This window comes from Eumetopias jubatus, unplaced genomic scaffold (assembly GCF_037043125.1).
Source record: "Eumetopias jubatus isolate StellerSeaLion01/CBP00866 unplaced genomic scaffold, mEumJub1_p1.0 scaffold_13, whole genome shotgun sequence".
NCBI lineage: Eukaryota > Metazoa > Chordata > Mammalia > Carnivora > Otariidae > Eumetopias > Eumetopias jubatus.
In genome coordinates, this window is record NW_028274819.1 from 47,414,609 (window position 1) to 47,441,329 (window position 26,721).

The 26,721-nt window shown below is 43.6% G+C and overlaps 1 protein-coding gene across 1 annotated transcript in view; it reads left to right on the top strand.

Moving 5' to 3' along the window:
• The window catches only part of IRAG1 (inositol 1,4,5-triphosphate receptor associated 1), a 119,097-nt gene that overhangs the window by 57,764 nt on the left and 34,612 nt on the right, over window positions 1–26,721 (top strand). Inside the window, exons 3-11 of the mRNA XM_028116978.2 lie at window positions 4,896–4,996; window positions 6,118–6,188; window positions 7,909–8,082; window positions 8,645–8,722; window positions 9,508–9,560; window positions 9,756–9,800; window positions 10,960–11,577; window positions 13,581–13,659; window positions 25,549–25,672. Of these exons, the coding sequence (XP_027972779.2) occupies window positions 4,896–4,996; window positions 6,118–6,188; window positions 7,909–8,082; window positions 8,645–8,722; window positions 9,508–9,560; window positions 9,756–9,800; window positions 10,960–11,577; window positions 13,581–13,659; window positions 25,549–25,672 (1,343 nt within the window). The remainder of the gene's footprint in view (window positions 1–4,895; window positions 4,997–6,117; window positions 6,189–7,908; window positions 8,083–8,644; window positions 8,723–9,507; window positions 9,561–9,755; window positions 9,801–10,959; window positions 11,578–13,580; window positions 13,660–25,548; window positions 25,673–26,721) is intronic.

A 26,721-nucleotide genomic window follows, 5' to 3' on the forward strand; every position in this document is an offset into this window, starting at 1 on the left:
GGGGTAGATCTTATAAGTGTTCTTATCACTACAACAGCAACAATAATAATAGTAGTAAATAAATAAGAAGGTAGGAAGAAACTTTGGGAAGTGATGGATAGGTTTATGGCATAAATTATGATGAGGGTTTCACAAGTGTATACTTAGCTCTAAACTCATCAAGTTGTATACATGAAATATGTATAGCTTTTCATACGTCAATCATACCTTAATAAAGTGGTTTTTAAAAAGGGTGTCACAAGTGGAAGAGGCTTTAAGCATAAACCTCTTGTGCTCCAGAAAACCATGACAGGTTAAGAATCATGCAGCACAGGGGCAGTAACTTGGATGCTTCAGGGCCAGGCAGGGAGCACAACTGATTGAAGCAGGCCAACAGAAGCAGACCAAGGTTCACTTTGCAGAAATGTAGACCCAAGATTGCTTGGTCAGGAAATCCAGAACTTTATGGGAACTCTTCCAATTATAAAATGTTGGCAACTAATATAAAAACTTATAAACACTACTCGCAGGAAATGGTCCTCCAGGTCTCTGATTTGTACCTCAGAGAATTTGTAGCTCAGAGAATAGGCTAATTCCCTAACCGAGATCCAAGAAACCACATAACAAGAAACCCTTGTAGTGACATGAAGAGAAGCCTCTGGAAAAATTTCAGCCCTTCTTTCTGCTCACTGGAGAATCCACACAATAGAAAACCTCCCCAATTCCTCCATCTTTACCCGTTTTCCCAGTAAAGAGGCACCTGCCCCTGGCCCTGCCTGCCCCAGCTCCAGCCCATGACCTGCCATTTTGACACCCCGATTCCCCTTTTGACCTCAGCAGCTCTTCTGGATACTGTTTCACTGTGTATCATCAAGCCCCACATCATGACCCAAGATCCTCCTGCTTCCCTCCTGGCCCCTTGGAAGGCCCCAGCCTCTCTGCTGCTTGCTGGCCTCCTATGAGGGGACAAAAGGTGGGAAGAACTGAGTAGAGCCATTGTTCATTTTAATGATAATTGTGATTAATGGGTATTTGTAGATCATATGAGACTTATCAAAGTGCAGACACATTCATCATTTCATTTTATTCACACAAACTTCTGAGACAAAGCAGGCCTTTGACGATTTTATAGTTATGGGACTAAGAGACAGGGTAACAAAAGGACAAAGCAAGTGACCATAAAGAGTGACCATCACTAGTCCATCACGCTTATACTATCCACCAAAGGAGCTGTTGCTTTTTGGGGAAACTTCCTGAGCATCTCTTACAAGAGGAGTCCTTGACAGAAAGATGGGTATCTGTGTTCTTGGAGGGACTGGAGCTCGGTAATTTTGAGGATAGATTGGCCAGTCCTGGTTCCAGCCGTAAGCATCACGCTGACTCCCTGTCACTCTACCTTGGCCAACTGTGGGTGTCCAAATGGAGAGTAACACAGCTCCAATTTATTGGAAGCTTCTCCAAATTCCTAGGAAGATGATGGATGCTGTAATAACTGGACATTTTCCATCATCTCAACCAATGTGCACTATGATGACCCATGAATGGATCTCCTGTCAAAATTTCTATGTTCTCTCTTTGGGTGGTCAAATTATTCCCAAACCTGACCTTCAGTATTCCCCATCTCCAAAACCACAAAGATCAAACTCACTGGGGTAACACCCAATGTCCATCAGAAGCTGGCTCAACCTTTTATGCTACTTCCATTATTTGCCTCTAAATTAGCTTCCTGGACCCAAGTCCAACATGTGTGTGTTTGTATGTTGTAGGATTCCCCTACCAAGAAGCGATTATTTGACACAAGCAGGGCGTCCAAGAACTCAGCTCAATTCTGACACTATCTACCTGGAGACAGACTCAGATCCACAGGTGAAGGATTCTGTCCTACTGCCTTCACTTCAGACACCAGTCACAAGTCCAGGTTGTCACCTGTGCCTCTGATGGACTGGCTAGAAATCAGAGGGTCCCATGATCTCCTCCTCAGGTGTGATAATTTCCTAGAGTGACTCACAGCACTCAGGAAAACCCATTTATTCACTAGGTCAATGATTTATCACAAAGGATATTAAAGGGTACAAATCAACAGTCAGATGAAGAGCTGCAGAGGGTGAGGTCCTGAATAAAGGAGCTTCTGTCCTTGTGGAGCTTGGGATGTGGCACAGTGGCATGTGGAAGTGTGCTGGTTCCCCAACATGGAAGCTCTCTTACCCCCCTCCTTTTGGGTTTTTATAGAGGTGTCGTTATGTAGGCATGATTAATTAACTCATTGGCCATTGGGGATTGATTCATCCTCTAGCCCCTTTCCTCTCCCAGGAAGTCAGGGGGTGGGACTGAAAGTTCCAACCCTCTATTCATGGCTGTTTCCCCTGGCAACCAGCTTCCATACTTAGGTGCTTTGCAAAAGTCACCTTCATTAGCATTAACCTAGTTGCGGTGGAAAGGGTTTGTTATAGATAACAAGCCACCCATTTCACCTTTATGGCTCTGAAGGGAGTTTAGGAACTAAGGACAGGAGACCAAATATTATAACAGAAGATTTTCCCATTGCTCTTATCGCTCAGGAAATTCCAAGGGTCTTGGGAGCTGTGAGCCAGGAATAAAGTGGATAAAGACCAAATGTCTATGAAAAATATATTTTGGTCATCTGAATGACCAAAATATATATGTTTTCTTATAAACCACAATACTGCAGCCCCCATCCCTGAACTTTCCTATCTTACATACCCCAGAGTCCATGCTCCGATTACACTGATAAATCCCTAATGCCCAGTTATGCCCTTTCCTAAATGCTGTTCCCTTTGCCCAAAACCTCTCCCCTAATATCTTTGTCTTACAAGCTCCCATTCACCCCTCAAGACCCAGCTGAAATGTCTTCTCCAACTCCCCTGAGGAATTTTTTTTTTCCTTTCCTTTGAGCTTTCACAGAATGTGGTCCATTTCTTATCAGCTTAAATTTATTATAACTATTCATTACTTCTCTATATCCCTTAAGCAAGGGATCTGTGAGGTCTTGAGGGTCTTTGTTTTTTAAGCTGCTCCTGACACATGATGGAAAACTAAAGTGTCTTTGTTGAATGAAAGAGAAAAGTAATCTGACAGTAATATAACTATTTATTGAAAACACCAGTCATGTGCTAGGTGCTTTCTCAATATTATTTTTAATCTTCACATCAACCTTGTGAGTTGGATTTTTATGATCATGGGGCACAGAGAGGTTAAATAACTTGCTCAAGGACACATAGCTAATGGATAATGAGCAGAAATCTGAGCATAGGTCTGTATGATTCTTACAAGAGGCAATGCTGCTTCCTACTGCTTCCTATCCAGCCAAAGTCCCTGTCCCAACTTTCTTTCCATGTGTCCAGGGATTCTGAGTGCTTCCTTCTCCTCCAATCCCTGCACCTCCCTCCAGTTGAAGAGGTCCTGGAACACAGGGATCTGGCATTCCCTGGTGGGACTCAGAGACACTTCTCCAGCTTACCCGGCCTTATGACTGAGGCCAAGGGAGGGAGGAGATACAAATGAAAACAGGAGGAGCTGGTTTCACTAAAAATTGTGGGATTTAAGAAGCTTACATAGCACTGTATGGAACCCACTTAACAAGTAATAATGTGAAAAGGAGAGAGATTCTCTTCCCCAGCTTGCAAGGAGTCAATACCTGCACACTAAGTGTTCAAGAACACAGTTCAGCCCTAGATCTGCAAGGGCAGCCCCCAGGCAACGGCTTCAGCAGGGCCAGTAGAAGTGAGAACGCTTATTGCCCAGAGGCTCCAGAAAGACAGCCCCCAGGGAACGTGGCAATGGGGACCTACTGCTCTGATGCTCCAGGAAGCCACTGCAACAGTGGGACCCGGTGTGACATGCTTGAGAGTGCTGGGAGACAGGCCTTGGCAGGGACGGTAGGGTGTTCACAGAGAGCCCTGACAACACACACCGGTAAGGATGGGCAGGGAAGAAGAGAAGGAAAATGATGAGGGGACATATGAGAAAACCCCTAGAGAGATTGCCAGACATACCTGGGAACAATTCTTAGATGGACATACTACAACAGTGGGTGGCAAAGAACTGGAGAGACTGTGTATTACTGTTACCTAGTCCTATTTTTATCCCCAGTACACTGAGGTGTGGGGAAATGCATGTTGATGTGCATCTTTATGGACCTTATTGTATATCCTATATTGCTTTCATTTTATTCTTTCACTCACTCACTCAATCAATATTTATTGCAGTCCAGATATGGTTTTACCATTCACATGGCCATCACAGTGTAATAGTACACCGATTTAACTACAACCTTACTAACCTAGAATGAAATGACTCATGTTTGCTATTAGTAGTTTTGTTTGTTTAGTGGTTTTGAAATACCTCAAAAATCTAAGGACTGGCTGATAACTTTTGTTCTAATTTCAGAAATGTGTATTTATTCAGATAAACATTTTTCAAGGTTACACAATTAAACTGCATATTCCATGACCCATTGAACACATCACCTTTATCGAAATGTCACAATTACCCAATGTGGGATCTCACTGTATCCCCACCCAATGTGTGGGTGCCACCACCTGTTCTCCTGGTCTTCCTCCTTCCCCAACCCGGCTGGCTGCAGCCTGGGGCCTCTGTACCATTCTTTTTCAAGACTGTTAGTGAGGATTAACCAGGGATGGCTTAGAGTTTCCAGAATCTTAGTTTATGAAAAGTAGGCCATGTTAAGCTCAGTGAATGTCTGCTGGGGAATGAAGTAGAAACTGCCTTTTTTCATTCTTTCTTTCCTTTTTTCCCCCTGAATAATCCAAATAAACCGTATTCAACCCTTATCAAGATAGTTTTGAGTGTCATAATACTGGAATAAATGCTCCAGCTCCTGGAAGCTTCCACCATCCTAAGCCTAACTCCATCTGTGTTTTATTCTGAACCGCCAGGGCCCTCACACTGCAGGAATATCCTGCAGTCCACCTACCATCATCCTGACTGGGGATGCCAGTTCACCGGAAGGAGAAACTGACAAAAACCTGGTCAACAGGTACATCTCATATGCCTAATCTTTGTGCTGTGAAGAACAATATTTCCTAGCACGTGAGGATTAGATAGCTATATATACTTTTTATAAATCTTCTTTCTTGATCATTTTATTGATGAAATAGAATCAAGCAGTTTTTCCAAATGAGAGCAAGAGCTTGGGACTTGTCCATTTTCTTCCCCCCCCCCCCAAATTATTTGTCTTTTCCTGGATTTGGTTCTTTGTACTTTGCTAGCCTTTAAGCACAAATCATAGCAGGGTAGTTTCCCATAATAACTGCCCAGATATTTGCAAACAGACCTGAGAGATAAGGGTCTTTGACTGGAGAATGCTGCCCCTGGTCAAAGTGGGTCCTGTGGGGAAGATGACCCCTTGGGAAGGACACTGGCTCACGTACTCAGGGATGTCACTGCCTCAGTGTGACACAGCACTAGCATATGCATTGGTCTTGCTGGAGTAAGACTAAGTACAATTTTCAAAAAGCTACAAGGATCATTCTCATACAAAAATATAGTGAGCATGTGTCAAAGATTTATTTAACTCATTGATGAGGAAATCATCCCGATGGCAAAGTCAGTTCAAAAGAGGATACAAGAAATGGAAATATATATATATATATATATATATATAATCAGTGGGGAGGAAAAGAATACTGGAATAAGATCACTAAGTTTGATATAAAATAGGTTAATGTTCCACAAGACAATGAAACCTTGTTTTTTATCTTTCTTCCCCAACAGAAATCATCTACATCTCTACCAGACAATTAGTCATATTTTATGAGTTTTCTACAGTTAGATGTTCACTCAGAGTCTGGGCCCTAATAAAAGTAAATAGCCAAAGTTACATTTCCTTAGGGCAGTTTTTCAAAAACTTTAGCAAGCATCAGAATCACCTGGGGGGGACATGTTCAATTACAGATGGCGGGGCCCCACCTCCCAGAGTTTCTGATCCATTTAGTCTGGGGTGGCACCTGAGAATTTGCATTTCTAACAAGTTCTCAAACTTAGACAAACTCGTAAGACGATGCTCTAGGATGACTTTGAAAGAATATACAGGTATCTGCCTATTTACAAGCTGTGGACAAATTTTCTTTAACAAGATGACTCTGTACTGTCTTTCAGAGCTCACAGTCCCCACAGGAGGCTTTCTCACCGACACTTGAAGGTTTCTACTGCTTCACTGACTTCTGTGGGTAAGGGCTAGTCCAATTATCTTATCTTATTTCTGCAACCAGAGATAGGGGTCCCTCTGAAAGTATGTTTGAGCAAGAAGACTGAGATCTGGCAGCTCAGCCCCTACCCCTCTTCTAATTCTCAGGCAGGTCTATACCTACGAGCCCAAGAAGGCAAAGTCAGTCTGCCCTTCTGTGTTGAGCCCAGGAGAAGTATGATATCTAATTTTAATTTATTTTGGTAAAAAACAAGGCCGGAGGGTGAAGAGAAAGATGAGGAAGTCAAAGAGACAGAACAGCAGGGTGAGGCTCAATTCTGGGGCACAGGGGGCAGAGCCCTCTACCTCCTGCTAGAAAGGCCCCCATCCAGGTAGGTATGTGTTTGAATGCAAGCATCTCTGACCCAAACACCAGCTCATTATCCAAATGATTTCTCAGGGTCTGTTCTGGACCATTGGAATACAGATACTATATAGACTTGGTCTCTGCCTTCATGTTGCTCATAGTCTATGAAGAGACTGAGAAGTGAACAGATATAATCAAGACACCGTACTATAAGGCCCTTTAAAGAAGTGTTAGGGAAACTGAGGCAAGAAGGAGACCAATTTTATCTGGGGAGGGGGAAGGCTGGATAGATATTCCAGAAGAGAGAGTATTTGAGTTGTGCCTTAGGGAGTTGGACAGATAGACAAAAGGAAGAAAAAGCATGCTGGGTGGAAGAAACAACATGGTGGGGGAGCAGGAACCATAACAGAGCAACTGAATGCTCTGCTGTGTGTATTAGTCAGCGCTCTTCCAAATGATGGAACCTAACTCAAACTATCTTACCCCCCAAAACATACATACATACATACATACATACATACATACATACATGAAAATAAAAGCCAGAGCTTGTGGTTTCAAGGAGTGCTGAATGCAGGTGCTCAAGTTAGGTCATTAGCAATTGCCTCATCCCATCTCTCAAACTTCCTTTCATGTGGAATCCTGATGATGTGAGGCAGGAAACGTGCAAGGTCAGATATGGCTCTTAGGGAGCTGACTCTGATAGGCAGTGGAAGATGGGAGGAAGGGGAGAGCGTGAAGGTAGAAGCCTAGGAAGCAGCTGTTGTAACTGTGCAGGTAAGATCTAACGGACAAGAATGGAGAGGAGGCACAGGTTCCAGAGATATGTCTCAGGTAAATTATGATCAGGACTTGATGACCAGTTGGTGGGATGTGAAGAGACTGAGGAAGGAGTGTGGAGCGACTCCCACGTTTCTGAGCAGCTGGGGAAAGTGGTGTCATTCACCCACTGAAGCGCTGCTGGAGAAGAGGCGGTTTTGGAGAAGGGTGGAGGTAGATAGTGTGAGTAGAGGAAAGAAGGGAGGGAAGGTGGCCATGATCTTTGGAGTGCTCTTTATCCACACATCTTAAGCTCCCTAGCTTGTTGAACGCTTGGAGACCTGAAAGAAGAACACACTAGGGAAAGATAGCATGGAGGTGGAGCTCCTGATGGCCTTCCCTAATGGCAGAGTTTAGGACAGTACTGGGAACCTAGGTGGCTTCATGACTATTTGTTACAGAGGACCTGCCACAGCCACAGGCTACAAACCTACTGAGGTAGCCCTATCTGTCTCCCTGGCCTGGCATTGGGCTGAAGTTTGGCTGGCTGAGTCCACTCTGGGCAGCTTCCCTGGGCTAAGGTGTGGGTGGCCAAGGATTCTGTGGTTCTTGCCTTGAGTTCACCCTCCCACTGCAGACCCTGCAGGGCACATTATTGACCTGGTCAATGACCAGCTGCCGGATATCAGCATCTCAGAAGAGGACAAGAAGAAAAACCTGGCGCTGCTGGAAGAAGCCAAGTCGGTGAGTGAACGATTCCTGACCCGCCGTGGGAGGAAGTCCAGGAGCGGCCCCGGAGACTCCCCGTCAGGTAGGATGTACAGGTGGCTGCCCTGAGCCCCTCCGAGGTGGGGTAGGGGATGGGGAGGGCCAGGACCCAGTTGTAGTGGGAGCCCTGCTTCCAAGGGGTGGCCTTTGACTTGCCTGCCCACAGGCCTGTAGGCACCAGGAGGACTGATACTTGTGGAGAGGATCTTGTGAAGACAGGGCATCTTACCCTATTTCAGAAGCTCTTAAAATACTGATGCAACTCTAGCCCAGAAAACTCTGCTTTTCCTTTTTTGGGCCTATTGTGTCTTTCTGTTTCACCAAGAAGTGTCAGCCTTTATGATACCCATGACACGGATTCCCCCTCCCTGAATCCTACATAGAGAGAAATCCCTGTATGATACCCATGTGCACAGGCTCCTGGACCACCCTGCATGGATGGAGTCCTCCTGCGGTAGGAGCCTTATATAGCAGTTCAGAATCAGCCCCTGACCTGATGAAGCAGTCCCAGTTCCCAGGGGTCAGAAATACCTGAAAGGATATCTTTGTTAGGCTGAAGTCGTAAACCTCCATGAATGCTGGCCAGTTTGTGTCTGTCTCCACAGCTGTTTCCTCAAACCTCAGCCCCGGAGCTTCTCCGACATCCTCGCAAAGCAACTCGCTTACTGTCTCCACGCCCCTTGGTGAGGTCCTGTGCCCCTGGCATTTCCTGTGCTGGCTTTTCCCTTTGGGTAGCAGCTGAGTCCGGACCCCTGGCCCCACCAGGATGCATCCCATCTTACAGGCTTTCTAGTCAGGACCCCTGTTTGGCATCCCAGCTAGGCCTGGTGGGGCTGCCTCTGAGGAGGTGGATGTACTTTCTGTTGGGGTTTTGAGCTAGTGTGGGGAGACAGGCCTAGCCCAGGATGAGTCTAGGTAGGTGAGGAAGGTTGTGGGAAGGTTGGAGGAGGCAAGGTTGTGGGAAAGGGGCTACAACTGGTGCTTTCTCTGCTAAGAGAGGACTCACAGAGAGGCCACCCCAGAGCTTATTTAGAAGGGCCTCTATTTGAGCCACTCTTTTCTTTTTGGTTTCTTCCCTTTCATTACACTGTGTACGGGGCCACACCCTCAAACCAGCTTGGAAAGGGGCATGGTGCCGGGGAGAACAGCCTGCCCTTGTCAGAGCTGTGGGGCAAGCTCAGGCTCTGACCAGTCAGCCTGGGTTCAGTTCGGAGTGCTGATACTTCCTGGCTGTGTGACCTTGACTTCCCTCTGCCTCAGTTTCTTCATGTGGTTTCAGCGCTGATTAAATGAGTGCTCACCATAGAACCTGACATGTGGAAGGTATTCAACATGTCAGGCGTTACTGGCCACCAGACCTGAGCGAACCAAGGGAGGGCATTCTGGGGAGGTAGATGTGTTTTTGCTAAAGGGACAGCTGATGGTCTGGGGTGCTGGACATCACTCACCAGTGTCTGGACCATTCCAGGTTTGGATGCATGCAGTGGCCCACAGTCCCCTTTGTCTGGAGCACCACCACAGGTAACAGGGGTCCTGATTGGGGTTTCTATGCCAACTGGTCTCTCCTCTTACCCCTTAACCCCTAAGAGGGTCTCCACGACCTATTGCGATGACGGTGCTGGGAGGGGAAAGCATCTACACCACTTTGAGGGTATTTCAAGAGGAGATAGGGTCTCTTCACATTGCTGTCTGACTTGTGTTCACTTTCTCCAGCAGAAGGGGGATGAGGCCGAAGTCTCTTCACCTCACCTTGGCGAGCCTGTGAGTGTGAGCTCTGCCCAAGTTGGATGATGTGGGTGTGGGAGACACTGTTCCAAAAGTCTAGGCTAGCCTTGGGCAGCCTGCAAGTTGGTGTACGTGAGTGGAGGGTCAAGGCTGGGGAAGCTAGAAGGTTCCTCTGTTCTATCATGACTGGAAGTCTAAAGTGGAGGGGGTAAGGCGGCAGTATTCAGTGGAGGTCACTTTCACTATAACGCTATAACCCTGCACCTTCGCTCAGGCCACTAGCCATAGACCAGGGGGACTGCTGGGCCTGGCAACAGGCAAGGCTGCTGCTTTTGTCACTCTAGTAAAAATTACGGTAAAGTTCCAGTTCCTGATTGGGATTCTTCTTGGGGGCAGCCTGGAAAATCTGGTGCTGATGAGCACTAGAAGGGTGCTCAGAGCAAAGTGCTCAAGGTGATGTCGAGGGCAGCATGAAATACAATCTCATCTAGAAGTGGGGCTAGGATAGAGTCCTCTGGGAGAGTTTCACCACTCACACAAGATAGCCAGACAAATGCTCCTCACAAAGTGGGTGTCCCTTGGGAAATGAAGTAAGAGTGCAGAATCTTAGAACTTCTGCATAGTAAGATATCACCTTTGTAAGAATCACCTGATCCAAAGATCCTTAGCCTCTTTTGGATCATGGAATTCTCTGAGAAATTGTTGAAAGCTACAGATTCTCTCCCCAGAAAAATACATACAACTTGCACATTTAAACACACATATACATTTGCAATAATTTCAGAGGGTTCACAAACCTGATGAGAAATCTGAGTCCCTAACAGTTAAGGGCCTTGCCAGGAAGAGTCAAGACTAGAAACTGGGGCAACTGAGTCAACGCCAAAATTTGTGACTGCCCCCAAGCTGTCCTTTATTCCACTGTCCTCCACAGCTCCTAGCCCTTGGGAAGTTCTTGGAAGATTGTGAATGACAGGTCCCCTTGTCCTGTCTGTTTTATAGACCTCAGACTTGTTTGCAGATCCCCTTTACTGACTCAGACTTGACTGAGAAGCCCTCCCCTTTCACTCAGTGCACACACATACACACAGGCACCTTAGCAGGTTCTGTGGGGACAGAGGCGCCACAGTGGAAGTGGACCCACCTCTTTCCTCTCCAGCCTGCTTCCAGAGTCCCAGTTCTACCTTGTCTCTTTCAGAATGTCTCCAAAGGGCTAGCTGACCGGAAGCAGAATGACCAGAGGAAATTGTCTCAGGGCAGGCTGACTCCTCGTTCTCCCACAATTGAGAAGTCCAAAGAGATTGCAATTGAACAAAAGGAAAACTGCGATCCCCTCCAGTGCCCTGAGGCCACACCCAAAGGCCCAGCTTCTGGCGTAGGCAGTGGAGGGAAAATGGCCCTGAATAGCCCTCAGCCTGGCCCTGCTGAAAATGAGCTGGGAAAGGCACTTCTGAAGACAGCCAGGGAAGGCAACCCTCTGCCTAGAGATCCAGCCCAGGGCTCTGGAGGGGTGGCTCCCCTGAGCCCCCAGGGCAAAGGTACAGCTGGAGAGCCGACAGGGTCAAAATTTGGCTCCAAAGCTGAGTTGCGGCCCCCTGCTTCGCGGCCACCCCTACAGCGGGGGGTCTCCTGGGACAGTGGTCCTGAAGAACCTGGCCCCCGGCTGCAGAAAGTGCTTGCTAAGCTGCCTCTGGCAGAGGAAGAGAAGCGTTTTTCAGGCAAAGCTGGCAGCAAGTTGGCCAAGGCACCCGGACTCAAAGACTTTCAGATACAAGTGCAGCCAGTACGGATGCAAAAACTGTCGAAGCTCCGTGAGGTAGGTTCCTGGGGGCCAGCTGGGCAGGGTGTGCGCTCCAGGTAACCCTGGGCTGAAGACCTCTGGGCTGAGCTGCTAAGCAGGGCAGCTGTGGCCTGGACTTGGGCCTTGTGGGTCCCTAAACTTCCCCACCCTGATAAATCAGGCCCACTGTGCAGCATCTTCTTCATAAATATGTTTCAGGTGATTTTACCACACTTACCAGGGTGAGGTCAGTGTGGGATATAGTTGCCACACAAAGCCACATTTTAAGGGGAAGGCAAGTGTATGGCGGGCACGTGAGCCCTCAGTACTGGGCTGTGTTTTCCCCTCCAGCCAGAGTTGGCAGCTCATAAACAGGAAGCCCTTAATAGAGTGCCTTGTCATGCCAAAGGATGGAATAGCTTTTCCCTTTGTCAGGCCCCGAACTTTTCTTCCTGATGCCTGTTAACAAAGGGCCCCAAATCCATCCTTAAGTATAATGACAGCCATGAGGGGCTGCTCCCTCTGTGGTGAATTTCTTCCAGTGTCCATGATGTCCCCAACTTTCACTGGCCATCAAACCAGGCACAGTAGTCTCCCATGGGGCTGCCACCCTATGCAGGGGGTGATTGGGAGTATCCACCAATGTAGGGGACAGAGACAGGGTGTGAGGGTGAGAAGAGATTAACAGGACAAGGAATCGTTATCCAGTCCCATTTCCCCAGAGGGCCAACCCAGGCTACAGGGGCTCCATGGGGAGGGACCTGGCACCCTCACAGCTAAAACTGGACAAGGCTCCCCTGGCTCCCCTACAGAATGCGTGTGACATGGGGAAGGAAAAGAGGTACCTTATAGCAGTAAAGCACAAGTGAGGAGGTTTCTGTGCTAGCAGGGACACATGTGTCCTATTCAGAAACCTCATTCCTATTCAGAAACTTTCTACAATTCTCTGAATTGGAGGCTCCGGGGAGCTGCTAAGGAAACAGGTAAAGGGCCCTGGCCAATTACTTCCATTTGAGCCATGAGCACCCTCTGCTGGCCCCTTCCTTTCCTTCCTTACCAGGGGGCAAACAACTCAAGTGGGCCCTGCTACGACTGAAAATCCCCTCATAAGCATAAGTCACAAGAGGCGAGGAGATCTGTCAGATGTTAGAAGTGCTGGTCTGGTGCTGACTGACCTGTGGTCAGCATCCCCATCTCTCCTGGGCTTTGACTGCTGAGGCCCCGGGCAGTATCGTGGGGCAGCAATTCGCAGGCCTCATTTGTCTGGAGAGTTTAACAACTCAAGGGGTGCCATAACCAGCCACTGAGGAAATGGGGGTAGGACAGGTCACAACTCCTGGAAATGGGCATTTACTGCCCTGAACAACAGGACAGGAAGCTCTAGCTAGCTTGAAGCACAGTCATGAGCTCACCAAAATCATTTCCAGCAGAAGCTCCATAACACATCCAGGTGACCACCCTATCCCCAGAGCCCTGGGCTCTGCTTCTGTTTGTCGTATAGCTCTCAGCCACAGTGTGGCTGGAGCTCATTTGCCCTGAGGCCCACAGCCTTATTTAAAAGGCAGACCATGCCGGGGCGCCTGGGTGGCTCAGTTGTTAAGCGTCTGCCTTCGGCTCAGGTCATGATCCCAGGGTCCTGGGATCGAGCCCTGCATTGGGCTCCCTGCTCGGCGGGAAGCCTGCTTCTCCCTCTCCCACTCCCTCTGCTTGTGTTCCCTCTCTTGCTGTGTCTCTCTGTCAAATAAATAAAATCTTAAAAAAAAAAAAAAAAAAAGGCAGACCATGCCAAGGACAATTCTTAACCCGAGAAATGTGGTGCTAATGGTGGGGTTTCAGGCAAGTTTATGGACTGGGAGAGGAGCAGTCTTCCAGGTGCCCTTCATATGTCACCATGTCATGACTGTCCACCCACCTTTGAGGCTGCCCCACTAGGGGCAGCCTCCCACATAAGGCTGAGTGGTCACAGAGCCATAAACAGAACAAGAGAAGAGTTCCGCCTGATGTTATCATCTGAAATGTTGTTTTCTTTTCCTAAAAAGGAGCACATCCTGATAAGAAATCAGAACTTAGTGGGGCTCAAGCTTCCAGAACTTAGTGAAGTGGCTGAGCAGGAAAAAGGTAGGTAGGGTTGGGGCAGATGCTCTCCTCAGGCCAGGGCTGGATTCATTTTTACCAGATAAAAGGAGGTGAACGTGTTAACACTAGACTTCTGTCAGGGTCTTTGTCCCAGTGGCGAGTGTGGACCAAACACACAGGAGGCCCTCAGTAAATATTTGCAGATAAATGAATGAATCAGATTATGTTTCCTGCCCACTCAGAGAACCTCTAAACTTGTCTCCTTCAAACCATCCCCCTCTTCCAGACCCTGCCACCCCTCCCTGAGCCTTGTTAGCACCTAGGAAGCCTGGAAGGGTGACCCGGGCCTCAACTTTTGACACTTCCTTTTCCTCTCACACCCAGGAAGTCACTCAAATAGAACAGTTCCTCTTTTCAAGACATCAGAGTCATCTCTTGCTTTCTAATCTGCTGTCACCACAAAGTCCAGACCCTAGCCCTTTCCTCCCTGGCCTGGCAAATCCCCACCCACCCACCCACCCTGCCAGACTCATCTTCAGAAAATAAGACTTTGGATCTCCTGCCTCCCTCCTGCCCCCCCCACCTCCTGGCTCACCTCTTCTATGGGTCATGCTACCTGTAGTCACTCTTAGCACAGAAGCCTTCTGCTTAAGGATTGTTGTATGGGCATGCCCACATGCCACCAACTATTTTGGAAGCCCTGATCTGAAATATAGTTAACTAACACCTATCTATTCAACATTAACAAGATTCCCAGAAGTAAAATTTCCAACTTTTTAAAACCTAATTAAAGAAAATTAACCATCTTTAGAGGAAATCTTTTGAAAAAAATATGATACACTTTTCTACTTTTAATTTTTAATGTGCAGCTTCAAAACACTAGGAAAAGATTTATCTTAAAATTTGCCCCACAACCCCATAAATTCTGAAAAAATGCAATTTTTATTCTTTCCAGTATTGACCTGCATTTGTAAGTTTTTCACAATTGATTTGTGTAGCTATAATTTCTTGTTTCTACTTTTTGAACTTCTTTCATAACTGATTCCATATATTTTGACGTCCTTTTATTTATCATTTAATGGGTGTATCTTTGCATTGATGAATTGATTGCTGGGTATTTCAGATGTTTACAGTTCTTTTAACCATGATTAACCAACCTGCCCTAAACAACTCTATACTCATAGTTTTTTTCTTTCTTCCTTCAAGTTATTCCCTTGAACAAATTCTCAGGCTTGAGATTCACTGGGTCAAAGTGTAGAAACATTTGCATTTACCAAATTGCTTCCAATGTAGACTGCTACCTGCAAAGACTGAGGAGTCTTTCTCCTAAGAACTACCAGCACTGGACTTTGCTTTGCTTTCACTCCTTATGGGCCAGAATATAGTTAGAATTAGATAATAAATGCCACTTTGTTATTACTTCAACTAATTTGCTAGCAAGCAAGTTCAAATTTAATCATTTTAAATATTTAATTACTCTGTTTTTTTCTTAGTGGGTAGATTAGCTTTTCATCTCTTTACCCAAGTGTCCATATGGGCCTTAGGTTTTTTGTTGGTTTATTTTTTGTTGGTATATATGTAAACTCTATAGATACTAACCTGTACTATACTTTTCTCTTGTAATTGATTTCTAGTTTCATACCATTACACTTGGAAAAGATGCTTGATGTAATTTCAGTCTTCTTAAATTTATTGAGAGACTTGTTTTGTTCCTGTTAACATGATCTATCCTAGAGAATATTCCATGTGCACTTGAGAAGAATATGTATTCTATTGCTTTTGGGTAGAATGTTCTGTATATGTCTATTAGGTCCATCAGGTCTGATGTGTCATGTAAGGCCAATGTTTCCTTATTGATTTTCTGTCTGGATAATCTATCCATTGATGAAAATGGGGGTATTAAAGTCCCTTACAATTATTGTATTGCTGAAAATTTCTCCCTTTAGGTCTGTTAATATTTGTTTTATATTTAGGTACTCCTATGTTGGGTGTGTAAGTATTTACAAATATTATATATCCTCTTGTTGGATTTGTGTTTTTCTCAGTACTTTTTCATCCCATCATTTTTTGCTTTTTAACAAAGCAAATGCTTAGTCCAGGACCTGGGATGCAGTGATCACTCTAGTTATAGCAATTGTGCTAGTTAGTCACTATAGTAATCCCTGTACCATTTTTTTTAGAGAAATTGTAAAGTTTTTATAATCATCTTTGCCTATCTTTTCTTTTGAAGTCTTCCATTATTTAAGTCACTATAAAAACATTATTTCTCCTTAATTGGGATAGCAAATCTATTTTCTAATAGTTTGTCTATAGTTTGATCTATTTATATTTATTTTGCTAATACCTGTGGCATTTATTTTAAGATATAGGTATTTGGAAATTTAAGATCCTGTTACCTCGATAATATTTTAATAGTATGTATATTTCTTATTATTTTGTGGCTTAGACAATCATATACTACATTCTTTTTTATATATACCAAACACTAGTTCTGAGCCCTTGATTCTCTTTTATTCTGATCAATACTGAAGCATTTTAATTACTGCTGCCTTATAATACAAAATTAATATATTATGTAAGGTTACTTCTCTCTCACTGTTCATCTTTTTCAGAATATTGATTATGTTCTAGATATAAAGATTCAATGTAAAATAATGGAAAGAGCAACTGGACAAAAAGTCAGGAGATCTGAGTTCCTGTCTCGGTCCAGGAACCAACTGAAGGAATCTTTAAATATGTTCTTCAACCTCTGTTCCCTCTTGGACTAGCTGACCTCAGAAGGCTCTTAGCTCTAAAATAAGACTCAAGGATTACAGGTCTTTTCTAATTTTGCCTCTTACCTACCTATTTCTCTAAGTGAAATTTATGCCATTTTATATAACATTTTAATTGCGATTGCTCTAAAGCTACACACTGGATTCAGAAGAACTGTCCCAGTGTTGTTTGTTTTATAGTTTATAGACTTTTAAATTACTAACTTTGAAAACATTTAGCTCTCATTCGGACACATGGTTTGTCCCTCTATTAATTTGGGTTTTCCTTTCCTTTTCCTATAAAAGATTGAGGTTCTTTGTACAGGTCTCCATATCTCTTATTGGGGCACATTCTGTATATTCTTACCTATTTATAAAGAAGACTCTTTTCATTAGATTTTCCTAGCTGACAATCAGTGGCATAGACGAATGCTGCTTGGTATTATACATGTTTCTTGTATATTAAGAAATGGTACAGGGATTACTACAGTGACTAACTAGCACAATTGCTATAACTAGAGTGATTACTGCATCCCAGGTACTGGTGTAAGCATTTGATAATATTTCACTTAATGCTCATAGCAAACCTAGGAGGTAGGCCTTACTATACCCATTTTACAGATGAGGAAATTGAAGACTGGGGAGGTTAAGTTCACATGGTTATTAATTTCTGAAGCCAGGTTTGGAACCCAGATGTGACCAAATCCGAAGGCTCTTGACCACCTTGCACAATGCCTTTTTCACGTTCATAATCTGTTATTTTTATTTTATTGAATTCACTCTTTGTCTTGGTTGTGTATTTGTGCATGTGTGTGTGTACTTCCCTTGTGTATCTGTCTATGTTTTCTACTTTGGCAACATTCTCTAATATGATAATGGTGATAAGGAGAACACTTGCCTTGTTTCTGTTTTTAATTGAATTGTTTTTGTGTTTTTATTTGAAGACTCATGTTGTGTCTGATTCTTAAATAGATGTACTATTTTATTATTTAATATTTTATATTACTAAATAGAAAAAGATATATGTAATAAGATAAAATATATAAAATATAAAAATATATTATTTCATATAGTATATTTATATATTTTATATATTTTGTTTATATATACTATATATTTTACATATATAGTATAGTATTTTATATTTTTATTATTTTAAGGAAATATTCTTGTCTTTAAAGTTTCAAGATTTATATTGAATTTTATCAATTTGCTTTGGGTATCTATTGAAGAATTATGTAAATTATATCATTTAATATAATAATAATTTTCCATATTTAGAAATAAACCCTGTGGCCCTGGAATAAAATTCATTTGGTCATGTTGTATTTTCTTTTATGTGTACTCACAAATTTTCTCCGTATTTCTTTTAAAGTATTCTGCAACCTTTCTGCATTAATTAAGATAAAATCTAAGTTGCTGTGACATAGAGGCCCTGAAGTATGATAACCTATAGGGTCGAGAAGAATGTCTCAGCCTTGAATAATGATTCTAAGGCAAGCTGTCAGGTTAGCAGGTGGCTCTGCTCCACATAATCATTCAGGGACCTTAGTTTCTTCTCTGCATTCCTATACATTCTCCTAGATGTATCTTTATAGAAATACATAAGTTTTGCCCTGGGATAATATCTTAGAAGTGGAACTGCTTGATCAAAAGTCATTATATTTAAATACATATACATATTGCCAAATTAACTTATAAAAATTATACCAATTTAGATATCTACTATGTGCCCTCGCTCTCGTTTTTCTCTCATTTCTAGGATCTGGGTGGTTAAGAGCTCAAGCTTCAACACTTAGCTGCATAGCCTTGGGCAAGTTTCTTAGTCTCTAGATGGCTCAGTTTGCTCATCTATATAATGGGTATAATAATAGTACTATAGGCTGATATAATGTTTTTATGTGATACTGGTCTTTATTCCAGCAGAAACCTGCCATGCATTTTAATTCCTATAATCGAGGTTGTAGAACTTTATCACACATGGGATGTTGTCCTGTGTGCTCCTCAGTACATGTAGGATGGTGCTGGAGATGTGGTGAGCAGCCACATGTGTTTGACTGATATCTGCCAAGTGGGGACTTCCTTTTCCTACATTCTGAACATTCTGAATCATCCCCTCTCATATCCAGGATGAAAGACTTTGGGAGCCCTCACTGAAAGCTAAAGAGGCTAGCTCTTTTTGCAAGCTCTAATTACAACAGTGTATATGAGCTCATAGGGAAAACTCGAGTCTCTTATGATGATTGTTGGCTGTTCCTTTGGGAGATGGGGGAGATCCTTATCAGAACATTCTGGAATCTTAAGAAGTTTGGCTCTCCTTCAGTTTCTGAAGATTGGTAGGCTCTTTCCTGCTGCATCTGGTCTTTCCAACAATCCAAAAAGTTCTCTTCACAGATCATTTGTAGGATGTTTGGGTCCTAGTCATTTGCAGGCCATTTCAAGCCAAAGATGTGAGGCTGACTGTGAGCTAGTTCCAGGCGGCATGCTGGGAATGCAGAGGTGAAAAAGACTCAGGCTCTGCCATCAAGAAGAGGGTCTTTTCTTGGCTGTCATTATTGGTTTCTTCAGCTACCTCAACAACCTCTGTCCCATCTCTCAGCACTCCTGACCTCCTCACCCAGCTCAATCCACTGTCCATACTCAGCCAGAGGAATCTTTGAAATTCAAGTCTGTTTCAGCAGCTTCAGGGGCCTTCATTCTGCTCTTCCCCTGTGTAATTAACCCTGTTTCCCTTTCCCACATCTTCAAGGGCCACTCTCCTCCCTCTCAATATCTTGGCCTTCCTTCAGCAACTCATTCCTCCTTCTTGGATTGGCACAGGCACAGAACCAGGAATGTTTTTCCTCTCATCTTCTTTGCCTAATGAACTCTCATTCAGTCTTTAGATTTCTGCTCAAATGTCACTTTTCTAGGGAACACTTTTCCAGTACCTCCAGATCCTTCTGTCTTTTTTTTTTATTATGTTCAGTTAGCCACTGTGTAGTACATCATTCGTTTTTTTAAATTTTTTATTGTTATGTTAATCATCATATATTACATCATTCGTTTTTGATGTAGCGTTCAATGATTCCTTAGTTGCATATAACACCCAGTGCTCCTCACAACACTTGCCCTCCTTAATACCCATCGTCCTGTTAACCCCTCCCCCCAGCTCCCGCCCCCACTGAAACCCTCAGTTTGTTTCCTGGGATCCATAGTCTCTCATGGTTCCTCTCCCGCTCTGATTTCTCCCCCTTCAGATTTCCCTCCCTTCCCCTATGGTCCTCCGTGCTATTGCTTATGTTCCACATATGAGTGAAACCATATGATAATTGTCTTATAAAATCTACCACGGTATGAAATGTGATGTTTGAGTGTTTCTCTAATTAATCTCTGTCCCATGAGGTAACAAGCTCCCAGAGGACAGTGACCTGTTTTGCTCAGCATTATATCCCTAGCTCCAAGTTCGTTGCCTGAATCATAGTAAGCACTCAATGAATACTGAAGAAATGAATGAGCTCACCTTCACCTTCTAGGAGAGGAAACACAAGGGTAGACAACGTCACTATAATACATTGTGTTAAGACTTTACAATACAAAGTACCTAGGAACACAGAGGAAGAAGCAAGCAGCTCAGTAGGGGTGAGTGTGTCAGGGCAGGATTCCAGGAGGAGCAGTTTTGAGCTGAGGGAAAGAAAGGCATCCTAGGCAGAGGAAACAGCAGGAGCAAAAGCACACAGGCACCTTCTGGTTCTCGTTACGTTTCAGGAATAGAAGGGATCCCATGTGAACTAAGTGTGCGTCACGTGTTTTAGAGAGATGGGCAGTAAGGGCGGAGTATAAGTGGGAAGCGGGGAGAGTGAAGGTTTTGAGGGACAATTAATGAGTTTGAACTTCATTCAGGACCCCTTGGAAAGCCAGAGAAACATGCAGATAAGGAAGCACCAGGATTAAAGCTGAGTTTGGGGATAACTCTTCTCAACAAATTATGAAAGCTGTCCTGAAATGGGAGAGGCTACAGGGAGACCGGTAAAAGGGTATGGAAACAGCACGGTGAGAGGTGATAAGGCTGTAGATTGAGATGGACAGGAGGAGACATAGGAGGGACAGGTTTGAGAGCTATTTGGAGGTCAGCTTGGCAGGACTTAGTGAGGAGACAGGTAGAGGGGAGGACCAGAAAGACAACCAGGTGTGTGTCCACATGGCCAAGGTGGGTGATGGTGTCATTAATGAGGATGGGGAGAAGAGGAGGAAGGAGCTCACCTGAGGAGGAAGACAGCAAGATCGGATTTGGATGTGTTGTGTTGAATGCCCATGGAGAGCAGCTTGGATGCCCCAGTCTGGCAGACCTAGTTTTGCATCTGGTTCTACCACTAATTAGCTGGGACAGTGGGAAATCTACTTAACTTAGCTGAGCCCAAGTTTCCTAGTTTACAGAAAATTGGCTTAGCAGTATTTGCCTTGCAAGGCTGTTGTAAGGAATGAATGAGAAACTACATCTAATGCAAGTTGATGTTCGATAATGGTGGCTGTTGAAATTGTTTTCATCATCTTGATCCAAGGGACAACGTCTAGAAAGTGGTTGGATATCTGGACATGGAGGTTGAGAGAGGTGTGGGAAGTCCCTCTAGACACCCCCAGTCTGAGCTCGGAGCCCTCAGATCTCAGACAGGGAAAAGGCCTCCTTGAGAAGATCAATCTGAGGAAAGTTTATCCCCGACCAGTAGCTTTGGCCTTTTGCGGGTCATCCTGAGTCTCAGAGCATCTTTAATCAGAAGTCCCAAAAGTTATTTTTCTAAGTCCTGGAGATTGCCAGAAACAAATGCTTTCATTGGAACGAGCTAATACCGGCAGATATGTTTAAAATAGTTCTGTTAAAATACCTCCTGCACATTATCAAAATATTCAACTAATAGTGCAAAATACAAAGAAAGTAAATATAGCTTCTAACAAATGCCCTCTTCCCCACAAATTCAGGAGGAAGGGAGGAAGGAAGGAGATTATGCTATATTGCTAGATGTACTTATTTTAGATAAAAAGTATGAAAATTTAATTGAACTTGAATTAAAGCAGAGTAAAACTGTGGGAATTACTGAGTTTTGGCAATTTCTTCCTCCAGAGAACAGAGATTAGTTTTTTTTTAAATTTTATTATGTTATGTTAGTCACCATACAATACATCATTAGTTTTTGATGTGGTGATCCACAATCCATTGTTTTCATATAACACCCAGTGCTCCATGCAGTACGTGCCCTCCTTAATACCCATCCCCGGGTTAACCAACCCCCCCCCCCTCTAAAACGCTGTTTGTTTCTCAGAGTCCATGGTCTCTCATGGTTCATCTCTCCCTCCAACATAAGGAATAGCATGGAGGACATTAGGAGAAGGAAAGGCAAAATGAGGCAGGGGGGAACTGGAGGGAGAGATGAACAGAGATTAGTTTTTAAAAGTTTTAAAATATACATTATGAAATGCATTAAGAGTTTGGAGTCATTGAGGTACTTTTTTTACACTACATGTTTCAAATTTGGATTATTGACTTCCTATGGGAAAAGATGAAAATGACAGCATTTCTTCCCACCTTCATATTTCTTCCCATCCTTCCATCTCCACAGATACAAATGATAAATTATTCTTTTTTTACTGTCAAGGCTTTAACATTTACATTCCATTCTGTAACTATAATTTCCATAGTTGGTTAGCCCTAAGCTTATATGTAAAAGGATTTAATGCTGACCGTCAGTCTCTTTATGATCGCTCACCATTCCCTAGTTTATGATTTTGATTTATGTCTTGTTTAGCTAGATTTTATTATCCAATAGTTTTCCTAGAAGGGCTCAGAGGTGCTGTTTCCTGAATTCTACTATGTTTAAAAATGCTATCTTTATTCCTGAAGGACAGCTTGGCTAGTTTTAAATTCTGGGTCATTCTTTCCCTCAGAACTTGGTAGATGCTACACTGTATTTAATGTTGTAGAGAAGTCTGAGACCAGCTGATTTCTAGCAGCCCTCAACCTCCACCTCTCCCGGTAGATGGGTTACTCTTTCCATGAGGGCAGTTGGAGAAGCACTTCTTTATACATATCCATTCCATAATATATATATATGGATATGGATATACATGTATATATATGGATATGGATATATATATGGATAAAGAAATATATATATATATATATATTTTTCCTTAACATGACATGCTCTTTCAATCTGCAAGTTCAGCTTTTCCCTCAAGTGAGGAAAATTTTCTTCTCCTGTATCTTTGAATATGTTCATTGTTCCTTTTGTTTTGTTCACTAGTTCAAAGACACCACAATCTGTAAATTTCTCACCAATATCTCAACTACAGGTCCATTATTTAATCTCTAAATACTTCAGTCTTTCTTCCTTAGTTGCCATGTAGTTGCCATGACATTGTTTTCATTTTATTTCTTTTTGATATGGATATTTTCACCTGGATTTTCTCTTTACCTAGATATATTGTAAAGGTCAATTTTCATTGACTCCTTCCTACTTTATCTGAGATCTCTGTCTTCTTGCAGTGCTTAGCTGAAGACTGGGTATTTTGTGTCTGCTTTATTACTGCTTGGGTAGTGGGGAAAAGGGGAAGTTCAGATGGAGCTGTGGGCAGTCGTGTTTGTGGGATTGGTTTCTACTCTTTTTCTCTAACTTTGTTCATACTCCAACACGTGAGTTTATCACCCCACAGTGTGGGCATATCTTATTCTTTTGGGTAAGCAGTAGTAGATTATAGATTATTTTCCCAATTCAGGGTAGAATTGTAGAGACAGTCAGCCCAGGTGTTTATTTTCCAGACTTGGCCCAACTATTCCCAGCAGCCATTCTCACTCCCCTGCCAGACGGAGGAAGGAAAAAGTAGACAAAATCCAAGGAGTTTGGTCGCTATGCTATTTTTCAAAAGTGGTGGTCAGGGGTAAGAGGCAGCTTCAACTGGGGCTTTCCATGTGTCTCCTGCCCGCACTTTATTGGATGGGCTTGCTTTATTTATTTTTTCTTTTGTCTTACTTTCTGGTAAATCCCTCCATATTGTTTGAGATAATCAGCTCTGGTAGAATGCTGTGCAATCATTCTGCTTTTCCTCTCCCCTCCTACTCAGTAAGAAAAGCAAAGAGCAGCACAGGCAGTTTTTTCCCTTGTTGGAGTATTGTTGTAGTAGCATGGAGAGCCTTCCTTTCTGAAGAAACTTTCTGAATTTCCTCCGGAGGCTGCCTGCTCACCCCCCCAGTCTACTTCCCTTCTCATTCTGTGGTATTACACTCTTGCCAGAATTCTTCCTCTTAACATCTTCCTCTCAGTAATGATCCTTTGAGGAAAGAAGAAAGGGCTGTCAAGGGTGGGAGCTCTACATTTATTCCTAGGAAGTTCTGTCTTCTCTAGCCATTGTTTTTAAAGATGATTGCCTTTTCTTATATTTGAGAGTTGCTGGTATATTTATGGTTGGTTTAAAATTTTTTGTAATTGTTGACTTCAGGAGGAGGGTGGCTGATTTAGGATCCACAAGTTCTAGGATCACCCTTCGGATAGCCATCTTATCAGAACTAGAAGGCCCAACTAGTTATTTTTTTGGTGGGGTAGGGGAGGCTCAACCTAGGCAACTTCTCTAGGCAAAAGCCCCTGTTATGGCTTTTACTTGATTATTATTTCTTCTATGGCTCAATTATATAGATTTCTCAGGAGTCCACTGCTTAATTATCTCTCTGCTGGGTGCCGTGTGGATACATAAAGGTATAGGAAGGCCAGAGGCACCACAAGGTTTATCATCTGTCACATGGAAATGTCAGAGAGCAGTAAGTGCCAGGACAGAACCCAAGAGATGACAGGTAGCTAAGAGAACATCTAATCCAATCTTATATCCAAAGAAGGATCACTGACTACCCCATTTCTGACAGATGGCCCTCCAGACATTGCCAGGATATCCTGAGTGTCAGCAAACTCCTGAACACTGTTCTGTTATTGGGAAATTCAAAATATTTAAATATTCTTTACCTTGAGCCAAACTATAACTCCTCTTCTCTCTGCATGGTCTCCTTTGGAGAAACTTCTAACTCACATGACTCCCAATCTTAGCTGCACTTAGATGGCTACCACAAGTATGCCTCTAGTCCCGATCTCTGGCCTGGCCTACAATTCTGGAAAATGACTGAGCTGGTTGGAAACCTGCCCATGAGAGATGGTAGAACATGGATAACTGCGGGATGAAGATACCTAATTTGGATCAAGTAAAAGATTTGAGGCTTTTAATCCTAAATGTACCATAAGCCCATAGTAAGGTACAGTGAGTCTACCCTGCATGGATAACAAAAGTTAATGCCAGGGACATTTGCCCACGTGTTCCTGAGTTAAGTGCTTGTTAGAGCATATCTGGCAACAACCAGAATGTGTGCAGGAAGGGGATGATATCTAGAGGGCACAGGCCATAGTGGGTGACAACCAGCAGTTGGAAAAACAAGGGTAAAGCCTGGAGAAGGGAAGCTTTATAGAGGTACAAGAACTGTCTTCAAAGAGGAGAAAGATTTATGGGAAAGAGAATACTTGGTTGGTTCTTTCTGCTTTCAGAGCACAGACCCAGGGTAGTTTTATGAGATAACAAAAGGCTGTTCATTGGTTCTTTTAGCTAGGAGGCACCTATTTCTGAGATCTGTAAAAGATCTAATGACCTTAGCTTTACCCTGGAAAAACACTGTTTCTATTTCTATGTTTGGGGATATGGAATCAGATTTCTAGGTAGGACACCGGTGATTGAACCACTAGGAAGAATAACTGGGCAACAGGCCTCCCGAGAAGCCTGCCAAAGAGAGGGGACTTTTCCAAATATTACAGCTAAAGAACAACTAGCTTTCAGTTGCCAGAAACCAACCTTGAACCCCAAACACGGGAGTCTGCTTGGTACTGTGGGGAGCAATGGGAAGAACTAGAATTTAAAGCAGATGAAATCGTCTGAAGTCTGACTATGCCAGTTACTAGTTTTATGACTTTAAGTTATTAACCTTGCTGAGTCTTGACTTACCTACTTGTAAAATGAGATGATTAAGTTCTAGCTCATTGGATCATTGTGAAGATAAGATAACAATGATGAAGGCCCTAGCATATAATTAGGTTCTTATAAACTGAAGCAAGGTGCCAACAGTGCTACTGTGGTTTCAGACATTTTATAAGTTAAGCACTTTGTTTTTTTTCAGGGCTCCCTTCTGAACTCTCCTCAGCTATTGAGGAAGAAGAGTCAAAGAGTGGCTTGGATGTCATGCCCAATATTTCTGATATGCTGCTGCGCAAACTGCGGGTCCACAGGTCTCTCCCTGGAAGGTAAAATTAGGGCATGGGTTGTATAGGACACTGTATTGGGTAGGCCCTGTGTTAGACTCTAGATGGGACATAGTGGAGCATGGGCCTTGATTTTTGACCCCAGAAAGGTCAAAGTCTAATGGTCCAGACAGGGCTAATGCTCCAAAATAAAAAGAATAACAAAGAGCCACATAAGGTGGTTCTAATTCAGAGCAGGTGGGTTTTATTGGTGGGCATAAGGTATCATCAGAGGCTCATGGCTGCAGAGGGTGGTGGACATTGGCCCAGGAGAAATGGTTTCAGTCCGAGATCTATCACTGACCCGTAACTAAGAGATTCTCGGTCTGATATCTGCATAAATACAGATGTAGAACATTTGGAACCACACGAAGAAGGATTGCTTGGAAAATCTACCAGGCTCTTCCACACATGGGGAGAAAGTGACTTCACTTGCCTAACATCAGCCTCCTCACCCATACAACAGAGGTTATAAGTGCGCTGTCATTGTAGAAGGCTGCACTAGCTAAAAGAGACAGTGTGCAAGCATGGTCTTAACCATGTCAGCACGATAGACCCTTGATAACTGGATTGAAAAGTGAATAGTTTGGAATATAAAGGAGAGAAGAGAGGGTACCACTAAGTAATAGGAATTGGGTGGGTGCCTGCAACTGAGGCATCCTGCCAAGCTCAAGTAACCTAGAGACTAAATTGTTGGGTGCCTGGGAAAGGCCATTAGGAGGAGAAATTAGACATAACAGAACTCCCTGATTTGGGGGAAAGGAAAACAAGTTTTGCCCAGGGGAGGTGATATTCAAACTGCCCATTATCATCACCTAAAACAGTCATCAGGGCAATACCCAGAGGGGCCTAGCAACTAAGCCAGAATCAGGAAAAGTGCCAGAAACAAGTCAGAAGCAGGTTGCAACCACAGCTGGAGGAGGGCATGGGTGGGGCCAGTTCATCTCAGGGAAGGCAGAGTGGGGCTGTCCAGAGGCAGGAAACTGAAGGAGAAGCATGGCAGCACACTGCAGGTTACAGAGCATGTTTACATGCTGTGCCTTTTGGTGTTT